The 20,771-nt window shown below is 36.8% G+C and overlaps 1 protein-coding gene across 1 annotated transcript in view; it reads left to right on the top strand.

Annotated features, from left to right (window-relative positions):
* PSMG1 (proteasome assembly chaperone 1) overlaps positions 1-19,390 on the top strand; it is a 30,537-nt gene extending 11,147 nt beyond the window's left edge. Inside the window, exons 2-7 of the mRNA XM_036745910.1 lie at positions 7,013-7,119; positions 9,280-9,431; positions 11,543-11,605; positions 12,257-12,455; positions 13,941-14,077; positions 19,198-19,390. Of these exons, the coding sequence (XP_036601805.1) occupies positions 7,013-7,119; positions 9,280-9,431; positions 11,543-11,605; positions 12,257-12,455; positions 13,941-14,077; positions 19,198-19,272 (733 nt within the window). The 3' untranslated portion in view covers positions 19,273-19,390. The remainder of the gene's footprint in view (positions 1-7,012; positions 7,120-9,279; positions 9,432-11,542; positions 11,606-12,256; positions 12,456-13,940; positions 14,078-19,197) is intronic.
* Positions 19,391-20,771: the final 1,381 nt, after the last annotated feature.

Below are 20,771 nucleotides of genomic sequence, written 5' to 3'. Positions count from 1 at the left end.
ACCTCCTTACCTCTTCTCTCATAGCCCTCCCTTTACATCTCTTACTTATGTATTTTATCCTTATATCACTTATTTTGTACAGGCATTCACAATCTATGTGTATCCCTTTCAATTGTCATAATAGCTGTACTATTCTCAAGACTGACATATATATGTGTATGTATATATATATATATATATATATATATATATGTATATAAAAAAAACATACGTAAGATGGTATAATCCTATATAAAGATGCAAATAATTTGCCCTTATTGATTAATAAGGTTTGTGGGGGCTTTCTCCCTGTTTATCTTTTTATGTGTCTCTTGAGTTTTGTATTTGGAGATCAAATTTTCCATTGAGTTCTGGCCTTTTCATCAGGAAGGTCTGGAATTTCCTTATTTTGTTGAATGTCCATCTCCTTGCCTGAAAAATTATGCTTAGTTTTGCTGGGTGGTTGATCCTTGGTTGTAGTCCCAACTCCTTTGCCCTTCAGAATATTATATTCCAATTTCTCCTGTCTTTTAATGTGAAAGCTGGGAGATCCTGCGTGATCCTGTCTGTAGTTCCACGATATTTGAATTGTTTCTTTTTGGCTGCTTGCAGTATTTTCTCCTTGACTTTGTAGTTCTGAAATTTGGCTATAATATTTTTTGGTGTTTTCAGTTTGGGATCTCTTTTAGGGGGCAATCGGTAAATTCTTTCAATGACTATTTTGCCCTCTGGTTCTAGGACCTCTGGGCAGTTGTCTTTGATAATTTCTTCGAAGATACTGTCAAGGCTCTTTTTTTCATCATGGATTTCCAGTAGACCAATAACTCTTAAATTGTCTCTCCTGGATCTATTTTCCAGGTCAGTTGTTTTCCCAATCAGATATTTAACATTTTTTTCTATTTTTTCTTTACATTTTGTTTTACTTCTTCTTGGTGCCTGCTAGATTCATTAGCTTCCACTTGCTCAACTCTAATTTTTAATAAGTTAGTGTTTTCATTTTGCTTTTGAGTCTCCTTTTCCAACTGGTTGATTTTACCTCTCAGGGTGTCATTTTCTCTCTTTAGATTCTGAATCTCCGTAGCCATTTCACCAATCTTATTCTTTAGGGACTTGATTTCATCAGGGATTTTTTTTCCATATTTTCTTTTACCTCCCTAATTTGGTTTTTAAAATCTTCCTTTAGCTCTTCTAGCAATGCTTTTTGGGCTGAAGACCAGTTCACATTACCTTTTGAGGTATCAGATGTATCTATAGTGTCATTGCCATGCTCTTCCAAATTGGTATTTTGATCATGCCTGTCTCCATAAAAAGAATCAATGGTCCTCGGTTTTTTTGTGTTCTTCTTCATGTTGTTTAGCCTTTTCCTGGCTTTACAACAAATTTCTGCCTTTCGGGCTGAGGGCTCTCTGTCCCAGCTTTCTTATTCTGGGGATTATGAGTCTAGTTGTTGTCTTTGTGAATTATAGCCTTCAGTTTCCTGAGGTGTGGGGGAGGGGTCTGGCTCCCTGTTGTCTCTTTCCGTAGGGGTTCTCTCCAGCACTTACTCTTCAGCAATGGTCTCAGCTCTTTATTGTTTGAGCTGGTATGGGCACTTCCCCTAGGGGAGCAAGATTACGTCTGGGCTTCTGGTGTTGACCCCTGCTGGCTCTGCCCCTCTGGGATTAATGAACTTCTACTATTTGGCCACTGAAGCCCCACTTCTATCTCTTCTGTTTCAGCATTCTTTTTTTGTTCCCGAGGAATTCTCGGGGAGGGGGGGGAAGGGATTAGAGCCATTTACCTGGTCATTATGTCTCCCAGAAGTTCAAGAATCCACGTTTCGTACCTTTGGGCTGCAAGCCTCAGGAGTTGATGTTTCACGGCTGGTGGCGTTGCGCTGCCTCTCGTCACTTCCACAGCCTGCCGTCCTGTGTTCGGAGGCCTGGGGATCTCCGCCGGTTTCGGGTGCCCAGCTTTCTCCCAGCCTGTTTCCCACGTGGATTTCCCGGCCGGCCACTTCCGCTTTGGTCTGGAGCAGCTTCGCACGCAAAGTACTCTCCAAGCCTACAGATTCGTGCCTTCGGCCTTTCAGACTCTCCCGGCTTGGAAATTTGCCCCACTCAGACTGATATGTATACTTTCTATCTCCAGAGATCTGTGATTTCTGACTTTTCTAAAATCCTGTCTAGTTCACTAACTTCCTTATTTTTAAAAAATTAGATTAAGATCTATAGACTACTTCTCCCTATGACTTACTTAGATTTCCTACAAGTATTTGTTATTCACGCTATTCCCTGAATTTATAGTAATTCGTTGTCTACCACTATCAGTACCACCACCATCAATTAACTGAGAGAAAGGAAAAACAAAGCAAAAATTCCTGTTACAAATAATCGTAAGTTGGGGGGTGGAGCCAAGATGACGGCTGGAAAGGAGGACTTGCTTAAGCTCCCCCCCAGGTCCCTCCAAACACCTATAAAAAATGACTCTGAATAAATTCTAGACCTGCAGAACCCACGAAGTAGCAAAGGGAAGCAGGGCTCCAGCCCAGGACAGCCTGGATGGTCACTGGGAAGGGTCTATCACACGGATCTGGGAGCAGAGCACAGCCCAGCGTGGGCCGTGCCAGGACCAACCAGACTGGGAGCCAGGCAGAACAGGCATAACACCCTGAATCAGTGAGCTGTGGCAGTTACCAAATTTCTCAACCCACAAACGCCAAAGACAACAGAAAAGGTTAGTAGGAAAAGCTGCTGGAACAGAGTGAAAGGAGTTAGTGGTCAGTCACCACCCTGGGGGCAGTGGAGGTGGTATAGTTCTGAGGCTGCTTCCAGAGCTACAGTTGCTTCAGGCCCCAGGCCCACCTGGTGGGAGGAATTAAGTGGCAGATTAAAGCCGGTGTGCAAAGCCTGCTTTGCCCTGCCTGGATCTGGGCCACAATCCTGGTTGGCGGTTCTTGGGGGAGAAGGAGCGCTGGTGTGGCACAGCTTGCTGTGTAGATGTAGCTCTGAAAATGGCAGCGCAGCCCCTCAAGCTTGGGACAAAGTACTCTCTACTCTACAAGTAGTCATACCCCCAACAAAAAGCTCAAGGGTCAAGTAGTTGGCTGGGAACATGAACAGGCAGCGAAAACGTCTCAGGTTCAGACTCAGACTTTGGAATCTTTTTTTGGTGACAAAGAAGTCCAAAACATACAGCCTAAAGAAGTCAACAAAGTCAAAGAGCCTACATCAAAAGCCTCCAAGAAAAATATGAATTGGTCTCAGGCCATGGAAGAGCTCAAAAAGGATTTGGAAAAGCAAGTTAGCGAAGTAGAGGAATAATTGGGACAGAAAGGAGAGTGATGCAAGAAAACCATGAAAAACAAGTCAATGACTTGCTAAAAGAGACCCAAAAAATACTGAAGAAAATACCACCTTAAAAAATAGACTAACTCAAATGGCAAAAGAGCTCCAAAAAGCCAATAAGGAGAAGAATGCCTTGAAAGACTGAATTAGCCAAATGGAAAAGGAGGTCCAAAAGACCACTGAAGAAAATACTACCTTAAAAATTAAATTGGAACAAGTGGAAGCTAGTGACTTGATGAAAAAATCAAGATATAAGACAGAACCAAAAGAATGAAAAAGTGGAAGACAATGTGAACTATCTCATTGGAAAAACCACTGACCTGGAAAATAGATCCAGGAGAGATAATTTAAAAATTATTGGACTCCCTGAAAGCCATGATTAAAAAAAGAACCTAGATATCATCTTTCAAGAAATTATCAAGGAGAACTGCCATGATATTCTAGAGCCAGAGGGTAAAATAGAAATTGAAAGAATCCACAGATCGCCTCCTCAAAAAGATCCCAAAAAGAAAACTCCTAGGAATATGGTCTCCAAATTCCAGAGCTCCCAGATCAAGGAGAAAATACTGCAAGCAGCCAGAAAGAAACAATTTGAGTATTGTGGAAACATAATCAGGATAACACAGCTTCTACGTTAAGGGATCGAAGGGCTTGGAATATATTCCGGAGGTCAAAGGAGTTGGGATTGAAACCAAGAATCACCTACCAGCAAAACTGAGTATCATGCTCCAAGGCAAAATATGGATTTGCAATAAAATAGAGGAGTTTCAAGCTTTCTCAGTGAAAAGACCAGAGCTGAATAGAAAATTTGACTTTCAAATACAAGAATCAAAAGAAGCATGAAAAGGTAAACAAGAAAGAGAAATCGTAAGGGACTTACTAAAGTTGAACTGTTTTGCTTACATTCCTACATGGAAGATGGTGTGTATAATTGAGATCTTTCTCAGTATTAGGGTAGTTGAAGGGAATATATATAGAGGGCACAGGATGTTGAATATGAAGGGATGATATCTTTAAAAATGAAATAAGATTAAGGGATGAGAGAGGAATATATTGAAAAAGGGAGAAAGGGAGAGATAGAATGAGGTAAATTATCTCGCATAAAAGTGGCAAGAAAAAGCAGTTCTGTAGGAAGGGAAGAGGGGGCAGGTGAGGGGGAATGAGTGAATCTTGTTGTCATTGGATTTAACTTGAGCAGGGAATAACATACACACTCAATTGGGTATCTTACTCCACGGGAAAGAAGGAGAAAGGGAATGTAAAAGGGGGACAATAGAAGGGAGGGCACATGGGGGGAGGAGGTAATCAGAAACAAACACTTTTGAAAAGGGACAGGGTCAAGGGGGGAAATTGAATAAAGTGGGACTGGATAAGAGGGAGCAGAATATAGTTAGTCTTTCACAACATGAGCATTGTGGAAGGGTTTTACATAATGATGCGTGTGTGGCCTGTGTTGAATTGCTTGCCTTCTTAGGGAGGGTAGGTGGGAAGAGAAGAGGGGAGGGAATTTGGAACTCAAAGTTTTAAAAGCAGATTTTTTTTAAAAAAAAAGTTGTTTTTGCATGCAACTGGGAAATGAGATATACAGGCAATGGGACGTAGAAATCTTATCTTGTCCTACAAGAAAGTAAGGGAAAAGGGGATGGGGGAGTGGGGTGACAGAAGGGAGGGCTGATTGGGAAACGAGATAATCAGAATATGTGCCATTTTGGAGTGGGGGAGGGTAGAAATGGAGAGAAAATTAGAAATTCAAAATCTTGTGGAAATTAATGCTGAAAACTAAAAATATTAAAGAAAAATTTAAAATTTTAAAAAATTTAAAATTTTTAAAAAACAAATAATCATAAGTCAAGAAAACAAATCCACAGGGGCCATGTTCAAAAATGTATGTCTCACCTCCTCAAAGAGAAGGCAAGAAAAACAAAACATTTTTCAAATATGTTTAGGCAGGAGAAGCATAGAATTAGCCATGTTCTTCTCCTACTTCCCCCTTGGCCCAACCCCCTCCCAAAAAAAAGCAAGGAAAAAAATACATGCTTCAATCTACACATCCATCAATTCTGTATCTGGGAGGTGTACAGCCTGTTTCATTGTGAGTCTGTTGATTGTGGCAAGTTATTTTGTTGATGAGAGTTACTAAGTCTTTAAAAATTGATTATCTTTACAATATTGTTACTTTGTACAGAAAGAACTCTGTTCACTTCACTTTGCATAAGTCTGAAACCATCCCCTTCATCATTTCTTATAGCATTAAAGCATTCGATCACATTTGTATATTGTAACTTGTCCAGCCATTCTGGACATATTTGGCCCCACAAAAAGAGCTGCTATAAATAATGTTGTATACATTTCCTCCTTGATCTCTTTAGGGAACAGCCCTAGTAGGATAGCCTTTTGGTCATATTTCCAGTTGTTTTCCAGAATGGTTAACAAGTTCACAGCTCCACCAGTGGTGTACTTGTTTTCCCAGACCAGCCTTTGTCATTTTCCTTTTAGTCACTTAACCAATTTGATGAGTGTGAGGCAGTTCCTCCAAGGTGTTTTACTTTATGTTTCTCTAATTATTATTGATATATAGATAATTTTTATATGATCGTTCTTAGCTTTCATTTCTTCCTCAGAAAACTGCTTCTTTTTATCTTTTTTTGCTTTTTTACAGTCATTTTCAATCATGACTTATCTTCTTCAAGACCCTTTTGGAGTTTTCTTGGTGAAGATACAGGGGTGGCTTGCCATTTCCTTCTCAAGCTCATTTTACAGATAAGGAAACTGAAGCACTAGGGGAAAAAATAAGTTTTTGGTTTGTTTTTTTTTTCCTGTTTTGATTCTCCCTGATTTATGTCTCAAGACTATATTTGTGACAGAAGGACTCCCTTACCTATTTTTTTTCTCAATAAGTTTATGTGGTATTGGAATTTGTTATTCTTTAAATGTTTGTTCAGATTTATTTATCATTTATCTGGTCCTGCAGTGTTTTTGTTTTTTGTAGGGATCTCATTTATCAATTGTTCAGTTTCTTTTTCTAATGTATGGTTATTTAAGTATTCTGTTTCCTTTTCTGTTTTCTGTTCTCTCTGTTTCCTTCTTCCGAGAACGTTATATTTTTGTAAATATTCATCTGTTTAATTTAGATTGTCAATTTTGTTGGCATATAGTTGGGCAAAATAGTTCCTAGTAATTGAATTTATTTGTACTTTATTGGTTTTGAATTCACCTTTTTGATTTTTCGATACTGATAATTTGGTTTGCTTTTTAAAAAATCAAATTAGCCAGTGGTTTATCATCCCCGTTTCCCAAAAGAGCACATGGTTTTATTTACTAGTTTATTGTTGTTTCTTAATTTTCAATTTTCTTAATCACTTTTCATTTTCAGACTTTCCTTTTTTGGTGTTCACTTGGGAGGTTTTAATTTGTTCTTATTCTAGTTATTTTTAGTTGCATTGTATAGTGCAAAGGGTTAGGGGATATCTGATTTAAATCCTGTCCCAAATACTTTACCAGCTTTGCCATTCTGAGCAAGGCACGTAGTCCCCAGAGCTTGAAGCTATGTGTATTATGGTGATAATATTAGTTATTGTACCTACTTAACTGGCATGTTGTGAGGAAAGCCCTTTCTGAATATGCTGCATAAATGTTGCTTTTATTATAGCATATTATTTGTTGAAAATGATAATGCTGCCTTAGTACCACTTCTTTCTTATTAACAGAGAAGTAGAGGTCCTTCGGACGCAGACAAATGTATCTTTGGAAACTCCCCTGCTAGAGCAGTATCCATGTTCGAAGTTTATAATGGCCATAGGACATAATGCAGTAGGTAAGTGAAAGTGCAACAAACCAGATATTTTGATAATAATGATAGTATATTTATGTACATATACATATATATATGCATGTGGGTATAAAATTACTGTACATTCATTATAAAAAATTTTATGTATTTATATGGATTCTCCGTCTCATACATAGAGGTTCTTTTTCTTTCATTACATCCCATTACTTTTTCCTTACGTGTATTTCTCATCTCAGTCCTTTCCATAAATCTTCCAATAAGGATTCATTCTCCACATACTGGAGGTTTTCCTTAGCTAAACATGCATCCATTAGACCAGGGTTTCTTACGCTTTTTTTGTCATGGATCCCTTTGGCAATCTGGTGAAATAGGCTTTTCTTGGTTAAATCATTGAAGGAAATGCTAAATTTTAATTAGAGGTTAATGAAAATAAAGATAATTTTTTTCTTTCCAAATTCACAGAACCCCCTGAATTTACTAAGTGCCAACCATGTGCCAGGTACCATGCTAAGTGCTGATGCTATGGATAAGAAAAAGAAAGAAGTCTTTTTTCTTAAGGAGCTTACAGTCTAATAGGAGAAGACAGTACACAAAAGGAAACTGAAAAGAGAAGGGGATGGAGGGTACCCAGAATGAGAGCATGATGATGGTGATGGTAGAGAGTTGAAACCAAGCAAAATAGCTTGGAGAAAATGAAGAAATAGTTAGAATTTTTAACTTTTTATAAAGGGAGGCTGTGGGTTTTTTGTTGTTTTGTTTTTGATGAAGGGTGGTAGTGTTCCTTCTTCATGAATGAATGGCTAATAATAGATGAGGCGTGAATACCAAAGCTGAAGCAATGTTATGTCAAGAATTTTGTCATTAGGCTAGTCCAGCTGTAGTATCTCATTCTGCATATTTGACTGACTCATTTCCTTTCCTTTTTCCCTTTGTTCACATAGTTTATATTTGCTAATGTACTGCTCCTTACATCTTTCCATTGTCCTTTGGAGTACCTGCAGTTTGGGTTCCTTTGGAATTATGGCATTCTGTAATTAAGGCAGCATAGTATAATGGAATATTTGAAGTGAGAACACAAGATTGAGAGCCACCATTTTAACTAAGAGGTTGATGACAAAATGGAAGTTACATTGGTCTTTAGTTTCTCCCCCAGTTCTCCCTTAGGTCCCAATGATTAAACCTATCCAAAAGTGGAATGGGCTGCCTGGAGTGGCACTGGGTTGCATAACTATTAAGCAAAGACTGTGTTAAGGAGCCTTGCCTCCAATAACTTTCTCTCCCATTTGCAGTTGCTTCACTCCAAAGGTTTACACAAGTTTGTTTCTCGAAATTATACATTAAAGAATTGGATTTGACATGGTAATTTGTACATATTTTTATCCCCCACTTAAATGACATAGCCTTAGTTGCATAGCCATATTAGATATGTTTGCAGAAGGGATTCTTGTTCATGTATGTTGCTTGTACTAGAAGGCCACTGAAATCCCTCTCAACTTTCCAGTTTTATTATTAGCTTTCTTAACTAAGCAGAAGAGTTCCTATTTCGATTATGCAGGCCTACTCTGTAATGGCTCAGTACTGTTCTCTTGCCGAAAGTTGCTGAGGCTCGTGTAGAATGGTGTTATATAGCTAGAAGAATATATTGTTCCCTAGAAGATCAAGCTCACCAGAAAGCAGAGAGGGAGCCCATGTGGCCCTCAACACTGAGGGAGGGAAGGAGGAATCATTAAATTTCAAAGACTGTATAGGTCCCTAAGACTTGTCTAAAGACCTTCAGTGAGAGAAGTAACCTTTTTTTGTTCTTTTGTTAATTGACTTAGATTTAGAACTTTGAACCATTTTCTTCCTTTGTAGAAAAGTTGTGAGACAAGGCTACCTTAGTCTGCATAATCAGCTAGGAATTGTAGAATATCAGAACTGAAAGGCCATTAAGGATCATCCTCTCAGACTTGTTCAGTTTTCAGATGAGGACCCAGACCTTGTGGTAATGAGGTCAGCGCGCTGAACTAGAAGCTAGGCACCTGGACTTTAAGTCTGTTGCTATTTCTAGTGTTTAATCCTGTTTCTCATCTGTTTTATCTTATTCTAAATAAATTATTTAAATATTTAAAAATCTCTTTCAGAGTGTAGTAAAATATAACAAAGTTATAAAAGTAGTAATGTGTGTTAACTTTTTCTTCCTAGCATTTTTGTCTTCATTTGTTATGAATTCAGACACCTGGGAAGAAATTGGATCTACTAAGCTATGGAATGAATGGTGCAGAACAACAGATACAACAAAACTTTCCCCAACAGATGCATTTTGTGTGTTCTACCGTCTAAAGTCAGATCCTACCGTAAGTGAGATATGTGTCGAAATGACAATTTAAGTGCAGTTTAATAGAAGCATTGACTGAGTTGGTACAAGAAAGCTCATAGATTATCTAGTTTAGCATTTTTTGTTGTATAATCAATAAGGAAACTGGAATTCAGAGAGATTTAGTGACATACTAATAGTCCCACATCTAGTAGTAGAGTTTACACGTTATATGTTTGGATTAGATTCTAGTTTATTATAAGATAAGGTTTTTGGTTGTTGGTTTGGTTTTTTTAGATTGTGGATGCCTCCCGTCCACACATATATATCAGAATCATTCAAGATTCCTTGAAAATTGTAATAATAGAAATAACCTTAATCCATGAACTTCTGGTCATAAACATCAGGCAAGGTAAAAAAGCAGGAAAATGTATATTTGACATAGGTGTTCATTGCAATAGAAGAGTCTAGTGCAGAGTCCAAGTCGAAGAGAGAATCTTTGTGGATGCAACCTCCAGTTGCATTAGATGTAGATGACATTGTGCTAGCCCCAGAACATTACATGGCCTCCTGGAAGAGATACATAATGACTGAAAGGATTAAAACACAAGGATCATATTGAATGATCTTTGGGATATTGCAAAGTTACTTTTATGACTCCAAGCTTTCCATGAAAGCAGAGTCTCATCCCTTAAATTACAGCATTAACCAATGTCTAATGTGGTAGTAAGACATGGAGAACAAATCTCCAAATAAAATGAATATCACATGGAGAACAAAGGGGCTTGGGGGGTTGAGTAGGCTGCAACATATAACCAATGAAGAATTATAAAAACTATAAGAGTGTAAGATGGTATCAAGGAATTAATATGATAGAGAAAATGGACTTGTTATGGGGTGAGGTAAAAGGAATGACAGGTGGACAGCCAAATGCTCTACTGCTACTGTCTCAAAATAAGGAAAAAGTGAAGAAGATCTCCAGGATGTTAGATAGGTCCCCTGTGGTGAACTTACAGGGAGACGTGGAAAAATCATCTCATGGGATGGGCAGCCATCATTTGGTTCCTATCCTTATCATCGCCATGAACTCCCAAATCATCGAGATTGCAGATCCATTTGATTAATCGTCTAATTTCAAGATCTAATTTGTTTCTGTTTTTCCTCTTACGGTCTGCTTTGGGTCATTTCATTGTTGGACCTTGGGGGGATTAAGGCAGAGATCCTGTGACAGCTGAATCAGTTGTCATCAGTTAACATTTCTTGTAAATTTTTGATCATCATGATGATGATGCTGATCATTTATATATTGCTCTCTGTGTGCCAAGAACTATGCTAAGCACTTACATTTATTGTGTCATTTGCTCCTCACAGCAACCTGGGAGAAAGCTGCTATTACTATTCCCATCCTACAAATGAGGAAGCTGTGGCAGAGGCTAAGTGACTTGCCCAAGATCATGTAGCTAATGAGTGTCTGAGGCCATTTGGAAGATGAACCTTAATCATGGGATCATAGATTTATACCTGCAAGGGATGTAGAGATAATCTAGTCCAGACAAGTGAGGTGACTTGCCAGGCTTGCCTGGTGGCAGAGTTGGGATTTAAATTTAGGTCCTCTGGCTCCAAAGCCAGCAATTTATTTGCCCCCACACACCCCCCCCCCACTAACTAACATCAGCTCTTTGTTTCAGGTATATTACAGATTTTATTCTTCCATTAACATTGACAGACAAGAATTGACAATATAAGAAATAGAATGCTAACAGTCAACAACCTCCTTTTGCGGGGGTTATGGTTGCTTCAGGGCACATAGTTAGCATTTTGTGCACAAGCGTATCTAGAACTTTGTTTCCACAATGAAGCCATCTACAACAGGAATCATTAGTTTATTTTAGTTGCCATGCCAGCTGAAAAATGCATGTTGTTCTGGTATCGGTCATAATTTGGAATTTAAAATGTATCCCTCTGTTGATTTTCTCTTGATTCCTTAAGGATCATTTAAAACAAAAACAAAATAAACAATCCTAGTAACATACTTGAGAACAAATATAAAAGGTGTGCATATATTTGGCAACTGTGTTTGTTGTAGTTATTTGTTCATAAGATCCCATGGTATAAATAAGTGGCTTGACAAAACACTTCAAATTTGTTTAGGTTTTTCTGTGCCAGTGCAGTTGCTACATTGCTGAAGATCAACAATATCAGTGGCTTGAAAAGGTAAAATTATCCAAAATATGTGTGTGTGCATTTTTTTTTACACTTCTACTGTTTGCTCAGCATTGTGCTAGGGCCAGTGGAGATAAAGAAGTGTAGACCATGGTTTTTGGACTTAGGAAAACAAGAACAATAATTTTTAAATAATTAGATTTCTTTTACACACTATAAGATAGTAGGGAGAATTATCTGCGTGAGTAGTGTTGAGTTTCCTCATTGAGCTTGCTGAAAATATTTTTGTATTAATTGCATTTTTTTGTAAGACTGTGATAGAATAAGGAAATTAGTATTTGCAAATCATTTGTGTAATAGTTTTAAAAATCCTTAAATTTGATATTAATTTAATCATAATTTGCAAATAACTATGTGCTTTGTGATCCATAAGTGTCAAAGAATGTTAGAAGTTTAATTGTCTGTAGAAATCACTTGTTTCAGGTCGCTCGTCTTCCAGATGAAATAATTGAGATACCCAGAGTAGAAAAAGAGAATTAATACACATCAAAAACCATACTTTTCATAGTGACAGAGAAGAAACATAATGCTCTGTTAACAAACATAGCACATACAACTAGGTACACAATAAATACAGCTCTCGGTTTTCTGACAAAATATTACAATTATGCTTATATTATTAAAATTAATTTTCTATGCCAGGTTTTTGGTTCTTCCCCGAACAGAAATTTACAGATAACTATTCTTACATCTCGTCATGTGACTGACTATAAAACTCCAGAATCCAGTGGCAACCTTCCTGCTCCCTTCCTGAAAGCCCTAAAAACACAGAGTTTCAAAGATGCTGCCTGTTGTACACTCTTAGAACAGCCAAATATAGTACATGATCTTCCTGCTGCAGGTGATTTTTAAATATAATTTTTAATGTTTTTTGTTGTCATTTCTAGTTTGATAGCCCAGGAATGTTGTATTGTTTGTGATCGTTTGAGGTATATTGAGTAATGGAAAGTTATTGATTATTAAACCTTAGGACTTTATATGCAAACTGATTTTATGGTCTACTTTGGATAAAATTACCTGATACTTCTGAGAATTTAGATTTTACAAAAGGAATCTTTATAACAGTAAAACTTACTCATCTCTATGCCTTAGCTTTTCCTGGTCCTTTCAGTTACTAGTGCTTCCTTCCCCAAAAGGTATTTCATGTCTTATCTTTTATTTATTTCCCTGTGCATGCAGAGACTGCTTCATTTTTGTTTTTTTTATCACCAGCATCTGGCACCAGTAATGGAGATACTTTACAAAATGCTTATTGGCTAATTTTTTAATTTGATATTTTCAATAAAATAGCCTATTACTTAAACTGTCTTTTAATGACTATAAATTGTGTTTCAGACTTAATTTTATTTTTAATTTCCAGATTCACATTATGTTCTTTTGATTTACTATGTACAATAGAGATTTCCCATGTATCAGCTTTTAAGCCATGATAACATAATTTGAGTTTTGATATCTCTAAGACTCTAAAATGATGCTAGTTACAGTTTTTGTGAAGTATTTGTCTACTAGCAGCTACACCAGTGAAGCTAATATGTTTTAATTAGCTTAGTAGTTGCTGTCAGATGTTGAATTTTGGTTTTAGCTTTAAATTTTAGACTACCTTATTGTTGTTGAGTTGTTTTCAGTCATGTCCAGCGTCTTCTTGGCAAAGATACTGGAGTGGTTTTGCCGTTTCCTTCTCCAGCTCATTTTACATATGGGGAAACTGAGGTAAATAGGATTGAGTGACTCGCCCAGAGTCACACAGCTAATAAACACCTGAAGCCAGATATGAACTCAGGAAGATGAATCTTCCTTGACTTCAGGTCCAGAACTCTATCCACTGTGCCACCTAGCTGCTCCCACAGTACCTTATAACTATTGGTAATTATGCCAGAATATTACTGTAGTAAAGATTACCATTTCCTATTCATTGAAGCTGTCATTAAATCTATAGTTGGTATAGTTAATTCTTAATGAACTTTTAACTGACTTTTAAAAAGAGGATCTTAGACATCATCTAGTACAATGCCATTGTTTTTCGGGGGATAAAAATCTTTAGTAGCTTATTCTTGCCACTTAATATTTGTGTTAGCCATTCTGCCATCAGTCATTGACGCCAAGGAAATGTAACCTAATTTTAATACTTATTTCCACTAAAAATTAAGAGGATGAATGTGCTGGGGAAAAATATATATCCTAAGATAAATTGAAATTATTTCCATTGTGGTATGTACATACCACAGAAGTAACTGAGGTTTCACTGACTTGCCTTTAATATCTGTAAGTTTTACTTTTAATTGACTTTTTAATTTCATTCTTTTTCATTCTTCTTGTTTGCTCTTAGTTCTGAGTTACTGTCAAGTGTGGAAAATTCCAGCAATTCTATACCTGTGTTACACTGATATAATGAAACTAGACATAGTTACAATTGAAGCTTTCAAACCAATACTTGGTTCAACAAGCTTGAAAGGATTAGTTAAGGTAAGTTATTTGCTTGTTTATATGATAAAAATGTATTTTAATATTATTTCAATCTGCTATTAAACACAAGCAGCCCGAGCTAAGTCGCTTCCTTGCTAAAGGTAATCTTCCTGTTCCAAATATTTACTTTGTTCATTCTGTATTTTTCTGTGCATCTTTTTTTTCCTAATAGTAGTTTAACACACACACACACACACACACACACACACACACACACACACACACACAAATAAGCATACATATATACGTATAAAATGGACAGTTAATCCACAGGTACTCTTTGTCTCTCTTTTTCCTCTGATGTGCACTTTCTAGTTCATTTGTATTAAAAATAACTTAATCCACAATGTTTGTTTGACTGTTGACTTCAGGTGTCTTGATCTGGTATCCTCTGACATACTTTTAAAAATCAGCTCAGCAGCCAGTAGTGTATACAGCTAATCATGTCTTCATCAAAAAGCATTTAATTGTGCATGGACCTGCGCTTTGACTTGTTTTCCTACTTGTGAAAGCAAAGAAGAGAGAGGCAGCATGGTACAGTTGAAAGAATGCTACAGTTAGAGTCAAAGGACCTGAGTTCAAATCTCAGCTTTGCTACTTCCTTACCTCTGTGACCTTGGACAAGTCACTTAACCTCTCTGGGATTTAGTTTCATCATCTGGGGGGAAAAATGGTGGGGCAGGTTGGTGAATTAGGTTCCTTCTGGCTCTAAGTCTATGACCCTACAATTAACATAATATATGGTACCCTTTGACCAAGTAATACCACTACTAGATCTGTATCCCAAAGATATAAAAAAGGAAAAGGACCTATGTGTACAAAAATATTTATAGCAGTTCTTTTTATGGTGGCAAAGAATTGAAAATTGAGGAAATGCCCATCAATTGGGGAATGGCTAAACAAGTTGTGGCCTGTGATTTGTAGTGGAATATTATTGTGCTATAAAACATGACAAGAAGGATGATTTCAGAAAAACCTGGAAAGACTTAGGTGAACAGATAGAAAGTGAAATGAGCAGAACCAGGAGAACATTATACACAGTAACAGCTATCTTGTATGACAAAGAACTGTCAATGACTTAGCTGTTCTCAGCAATACAGTGATCCAAGATAATCCCAAAGGACTCTTGATGAAAAATGCTGTCTACCTCCAGAGAAAGAACTGATATAAAGAAACTGGGTATCCTCTATGTCCACGAGTTGGTGGACTTCCTACCCAGCATAAACTCTTTAGGAAGAAGACTGACCACCTTCTCAGACACAGACTCCTTCACTGCTTCTCCTCTAGCTGGCTCTGAAGTACTATCATCTCCTCTCTCCACTTCCTTCTTACTCTAGTTACATTCTTCAAGTGCTTAGAAGATCCGGTGTCCTGCTGCCATTTTTGGCTAAGGGAAGGAAGAAGGATGTTCAGACTAAGTTGCTGCAGTAGGGATCTTGGACAGGGGCCTCAACTGTCAAAATCCTGAAGCACAAACCTACAAGGTTGTACTTCATGGATTTGGGGGTAGAAAGACTGAGTGGGAGCTCCTAAGTGTTTCAGTTACTGAATATTAGTTCATGAAGCTTTGACCTTGTTCAGTGTTTCTGTCTTATATTTTCTGTTCTAATTTTTCCAGATTTGGCACATATTTTGAAATTGGTAGGTTGGAGCAGAATGTAGAAAACAACCACTACCATCTTGCTGAACAACGTGACTCACTTTTTCTTCCATTAGGTCAAAGATAATGCATTACATGAAGCTTTCCTTTGCTAGGCCAGAGCTAGAAGTTTTCAGGTGTTTTTATAGAGATCTAATACAACTAAGGTGTTCCAAGCAGCTGTCTCATTTTTTTTTAATCTTCCTGTTTTCAGTTACTATTTTAAGTTTCAGTTTTATTGATGTTTTTTGTTTTTGCATGATTTTACATACTACTCCCTCTCCATAAAGTTCTGTTGAAACAAAGTAAAACAGTGAAGTAAAACTTACAGCAACCTCTCTGAAAGTTCATGTAACATTTCACATCTATAGCATCCCATCTCTTTACAAAAATTTTTTTTCTTCTACCCACCCTCCCACTCCACTGAGAATAAGAGAAAAAAATCACATTTCTTGTAACAAATAGACACGGTCAAGCAAAAGAATTCCCCTGATGACTGTACACAAAGATATATATACTTCATACCTGACCCTGAATCTGTCACTTCTCTGTTATGAATAGCATGTTTCATCATTGATCCTCTAATCACTGTATTGATAATATTCTTACAACTTTAAGTTGTTTGTATATTGCCATATGGAAAAATTGCTCCAAATTGCTGCTAACTAGAGAAAAAGAAATTAAAATATTTTTTATGTTCTGCCTCATCAGAATGGCAAAGAAGACAAGAAAGGAAAATAATAAATGTTAGAGGTGCTGTTAGAAAAGAAGGCGTATTGATGTACTATTGATGGGCCTGTGAATGGGCACAACCATTTTGAAAAGCAATTTGGAATTGTACGTAAAAAGTTATTAAACATTTTTGACCCAGTTTTACCACTGTTGGCCTTATACATGAAATCAAAGAAAGAGGAAAAAAGTCTTTGATGTATAAAAATATAGCAGCTCTTTTTGTGGTGGCAAAAAAAAAGCTGGAACCTAAGAAAATGTCTAATAGTGGAATGAATAGGTTGTGACATATGATTGTGATGTAGTGCTGTTGTGCTGTAAGAAATAGGTGATTTCAAAGAGACATGGAAAGATTTAATTGATGCAGAGTACAGTAAGCAGAAGTAAGAACAATTTATATTATAACATCAGTATTGTACAAATGAACAGCTTCGAGGATTTTTATAAGTTTAGAATGAAATGAGCAGAACCAAGAGAAAAAAATCAGTATTGTTTTTAAAGAATTAAAAGGAAAGAGAGTTTATAAGATATAGTACTCATTCCTGTTAAAAACACTAGAAAGAATAAGAATAAGAGCATTTCTTCATATAAGTAGTATCCCAAGAGCCAGCTAGAGGTCTTTCCAGTAAGATCAGGGGTAAAATAAGGGTGTTCATTATAACCATTACTATTTGACATAATGTTAGAAATGCTAGCTGTAGTGATAGTATATTAAAAAGAAATTGAGGGAATAATCATAGGCAGAGAGGAAACACAATTTTTGCTTTTTGTAGATGATACAGATGATGCTTTTTGTAGATGGTAGGATAGTATACTTAATGAATCCTAGCGAACCAACTAAATCAATTCTGTAACTACTAACTTGAGCAAAGTTGAATACAAAGTAACCCACATGTCATCATTTCAGTATATTATCAATAAAATCTAGCAGGAAAAAACAGAGAAATTTCATTTAAAATAACTACAAATTATATAAGAGTCTTGGGAGTCTACCTGCCAAGACACACACAAGGACTATATGAATGCAATTATTAATCTTTTTAGAAATAAGGACTTCTCAATAATTGAAGAAACTTCAGTTGTTCCTGGTTAGACCAAATCAATTTAATAAAAGTGACAGCACTACCCAAATTAATTTATTTATTCAGTGCTGTACTGTCAAACTACCAGATTTCATCAGGAGGAACAAAAAGGTCAAGAATCTTAAGGGAAATAAAGAAAAATAAGTGGGAAGTAAAGGAACCTAGCAGTACCAGATCTCCAAGTATACTACAAAGCAATGATCATAAAACTATTTGATAATTATTAAGAGATAGAAGTTGGTTAGTGGAATGGTTAAGTATGTAACATAGAGAAGCAAATGAACATAGTGGCATAGTGTTTGTTAAATTAAAAACCCCAGGCTATTCAGGTAGGAGCCAATTTAACAAAAACTGTTGGGAAAACTGGCAGTCTAATGGAAACTAGATCCAGACCAACTTCTCACATGACTTGTCAAGAGCAGCTTCGAATGGGTAGCTTAGGTGTAAAGGTTGACATACATTAGAGAAGTGAGGAAGACAGTAGCTTTCAAAAGAATATAGCTCATGGGAAATGAGTAAATGGAGATTTGGGAAGTTGGGTGTTTGAGGAAATATTGATACGTTTTTTGAAGTCCCCTGCTATGAGGGCAGGAATTGGGGAGGGGAGATAGATTGTAAGCCAGGTATACTGAAATGAGGAAAGACTTTCCCAGGAGGCAATAGGGAATACCTACCAGAATCTTGATTGGGTGAGAAATACGGATTGAACAAACCTCAAAAGTGGGGAGCAAAGGGTATTCTGACACATCTGTGACCATGGGATTGGGAATATGAGTGGAAGTACAAACAGTACTGGAAAGAGTAACCAATCAGTGAGCCAGGACTCTGGCAGTGAGGTGTAGGTAGAAAGCTTGAAAAAGGGTAGGGGCCTTGAAAAATAATGAAATGGTGATCCAGGCAAGGCCCTTCTTCCCAAGGCAAGGCAACTAGAATGGAATTGGAGCAGTGTGCTGTGAAGGCCAGTGCAGATGAGGAAACTGAGGCTAAGAAAAGTTAAGTGACTTGTCCAGTTTGTCCAAGGTTACACAGCAAGCATCGAAGACAAAATTCAAATTTGGATCTTCCTGACTTCAAGTCTTCTCTATTATGTTTTAAGACAACAGCTTGAATTATTTTTTACTGTACTTTGTGTTTGTTTTTCTTTTTAATTTTTCCATTCCATTATTTATTTGAATTAGGTAAATGTGGCTATCTTGGAAAGTTCTCTTATTTGCTGATTGCTTTTTTTTATTGGGAACTTTTATATCTGATCTAATTTGTCTGGTTACTTGAGAGAGAGGTCCATAGTTACCTAATAATCATTTAGATATAAAATAGCATTAAAGATTGATTCTTGATCAGTATCATCTTAGTTAAAGAGATTGGGAGGAGTATTTGCTTAGTGATATTTAAGCCATAATACTCCCATCCTTAGAAATTTATATATTTATTATCTCAGTTGATAGCACAATTGCTAACTCATTCGTTAAATGTGGGGATTTTTTGTTTTTGCTTGACTGTACTTATTTGTTGCAAGAATTCTTTTTTTTCCAATCAGGGTGATGAAAGATTTTTATTGATTATGAAAAACTAAATTTAAAAATATCCACAGCCAGGGGGCAATTGAAGCACTGCCAGAGAAGAAAGAAATTATGACATATCATTTTAATCTTAACTTTTTCTCTTTCCAGAATGTTTCCCGTGGTACAGAGGTACTGAAGAAACTGGTGACAACAAATGAAATTCAGAGCAACATCTATACATGATTTTGTATTGATTTTTGAAAGTCTTGGGGATGGGGGGACAGAAAGAAAAATGTTCTCTAGTTGTAACTAATTTACCTGGTGGGGAAAAAAGCAAAATAAAGAGTTTATTTTAAAGTAACCTGAGTTTATTTCTTTACTTCAGCGTGGAGTTAGATTTGTGATTAAAACAAGTTTTTCTTTCTAACTCTAGGTCGGAGTATTATTACCGAAAAATTATTTTAAATTTTATAACAAATGTAATTATTATAAAAAATGTTGTAAGAAACACAGTCTTGTATAAAATTCTTGGCTTTCAGCAAAGTAAAACTGAGCATTAACAGCAAACCAATAAAATGAAATGCATTTAGTCTGTGCTCCTCTATCTAAATTTCTAAGTTCACCTTTATCTAAATTTCTGTTAACTTTGACTTCAAACAAATAGCAAAAAAATTTGTAAACACCACTGCCTCTGAAAAACTAAAGATGAATACCACACAGAAGGCAAGGGGAAGCCATGGGGTAGATGTGAGCAGGCTGCAACATAGAGCCAATAACTGTCAAGGAGAGTAGTATTGGTAGAGAAGATAGGCTGGTAATATGGCAAGAACAAAGGATAAAGGGTGGACATCCATCTACTCTTGTCCTTGTTCTGTTCTTACCCTTACGATAGCATGAAGAAGTGAAAAAGGCCTCCTATTTGCTGTGGCAAACTTGGGAGGGAGCGCGCAGGATGAGTTGTGACCTGCGTCATTGGAGGGAATTCCTAAATTAATAAGATCACAGAATCGTTTGAGTATTTAAGGATATACATGTAAATAATTTTCTGGTATGTAATTACAATCATTTGAATGTTATGATTCACTTGTCTCATTTTAAAAATGCCATTTCTAATGGGTCTTTTCATATTGTACCTTAGTATTTCCTTTATATGATCATAACAAATTATTATATAAACATACTATAATTATTCAGAGATTTTCCAGTCATTGGACAAAGGTTGTTTTGAATCTTATGAATAAAACAGCTATGAATATTTTTGTAAAGATAGGGCCCTTTTTCCTTTTATGATAAAAAGGTCAAGGAAGAGCTCAGCTTTCTCAAAAGTGCTCCAGCAAAGATCCTAAAAAGGGGACCAGGTCAAGTAATGATCAAGAAATTCAAAGAGAAAAACATTAAGGGTCTTCATCCCAGGACTGTACAAAAACCCCAAGCCTTCTGGGCATTGGGAGGGGTCTTGCCAGTGAAGCCAGTACAATAACAGGAAGACTGGCTGAAAGCCTGACAATGTTTTAACCAGTAACACTCCTAGGGCACCAAAGCCTACAGCACTTGGGATGTTGGGGGAGGGGGGAGGTAGGAGAAAGAGAGGAGGAGGCAGAAACCCATGTCTCTGACAAGAAAGCTCCACGGGTATTAGAAACTTGCAGCACTGACTAAGGGGGTGGGGGTCTGAAGACTACAATATTTTGACCCATGATTATCCAGAGGAACATGAAATCTTACAGTGCTCTTAGTTTGGA

The sequence above is a fragment of the Trichosurus vulpecula genome, chromosome 2 (assembly GCF_011100635.1).
Source record: "Trichosurus vulpecula isolate mTriVul1 chromosome 2, mTriVul1.pri, whole genome shotgun sequence".
Classification (NCBI taxonomy): Eukaryota; Metazoa; Chordata; class Mammalia; order Diprotodontia; family Phalangeridae; genus Trichosurus; species Trichosurus vulpecula.
This window is presented reverse-complemented; position numbering and strand designations above follow the sequence as displayed.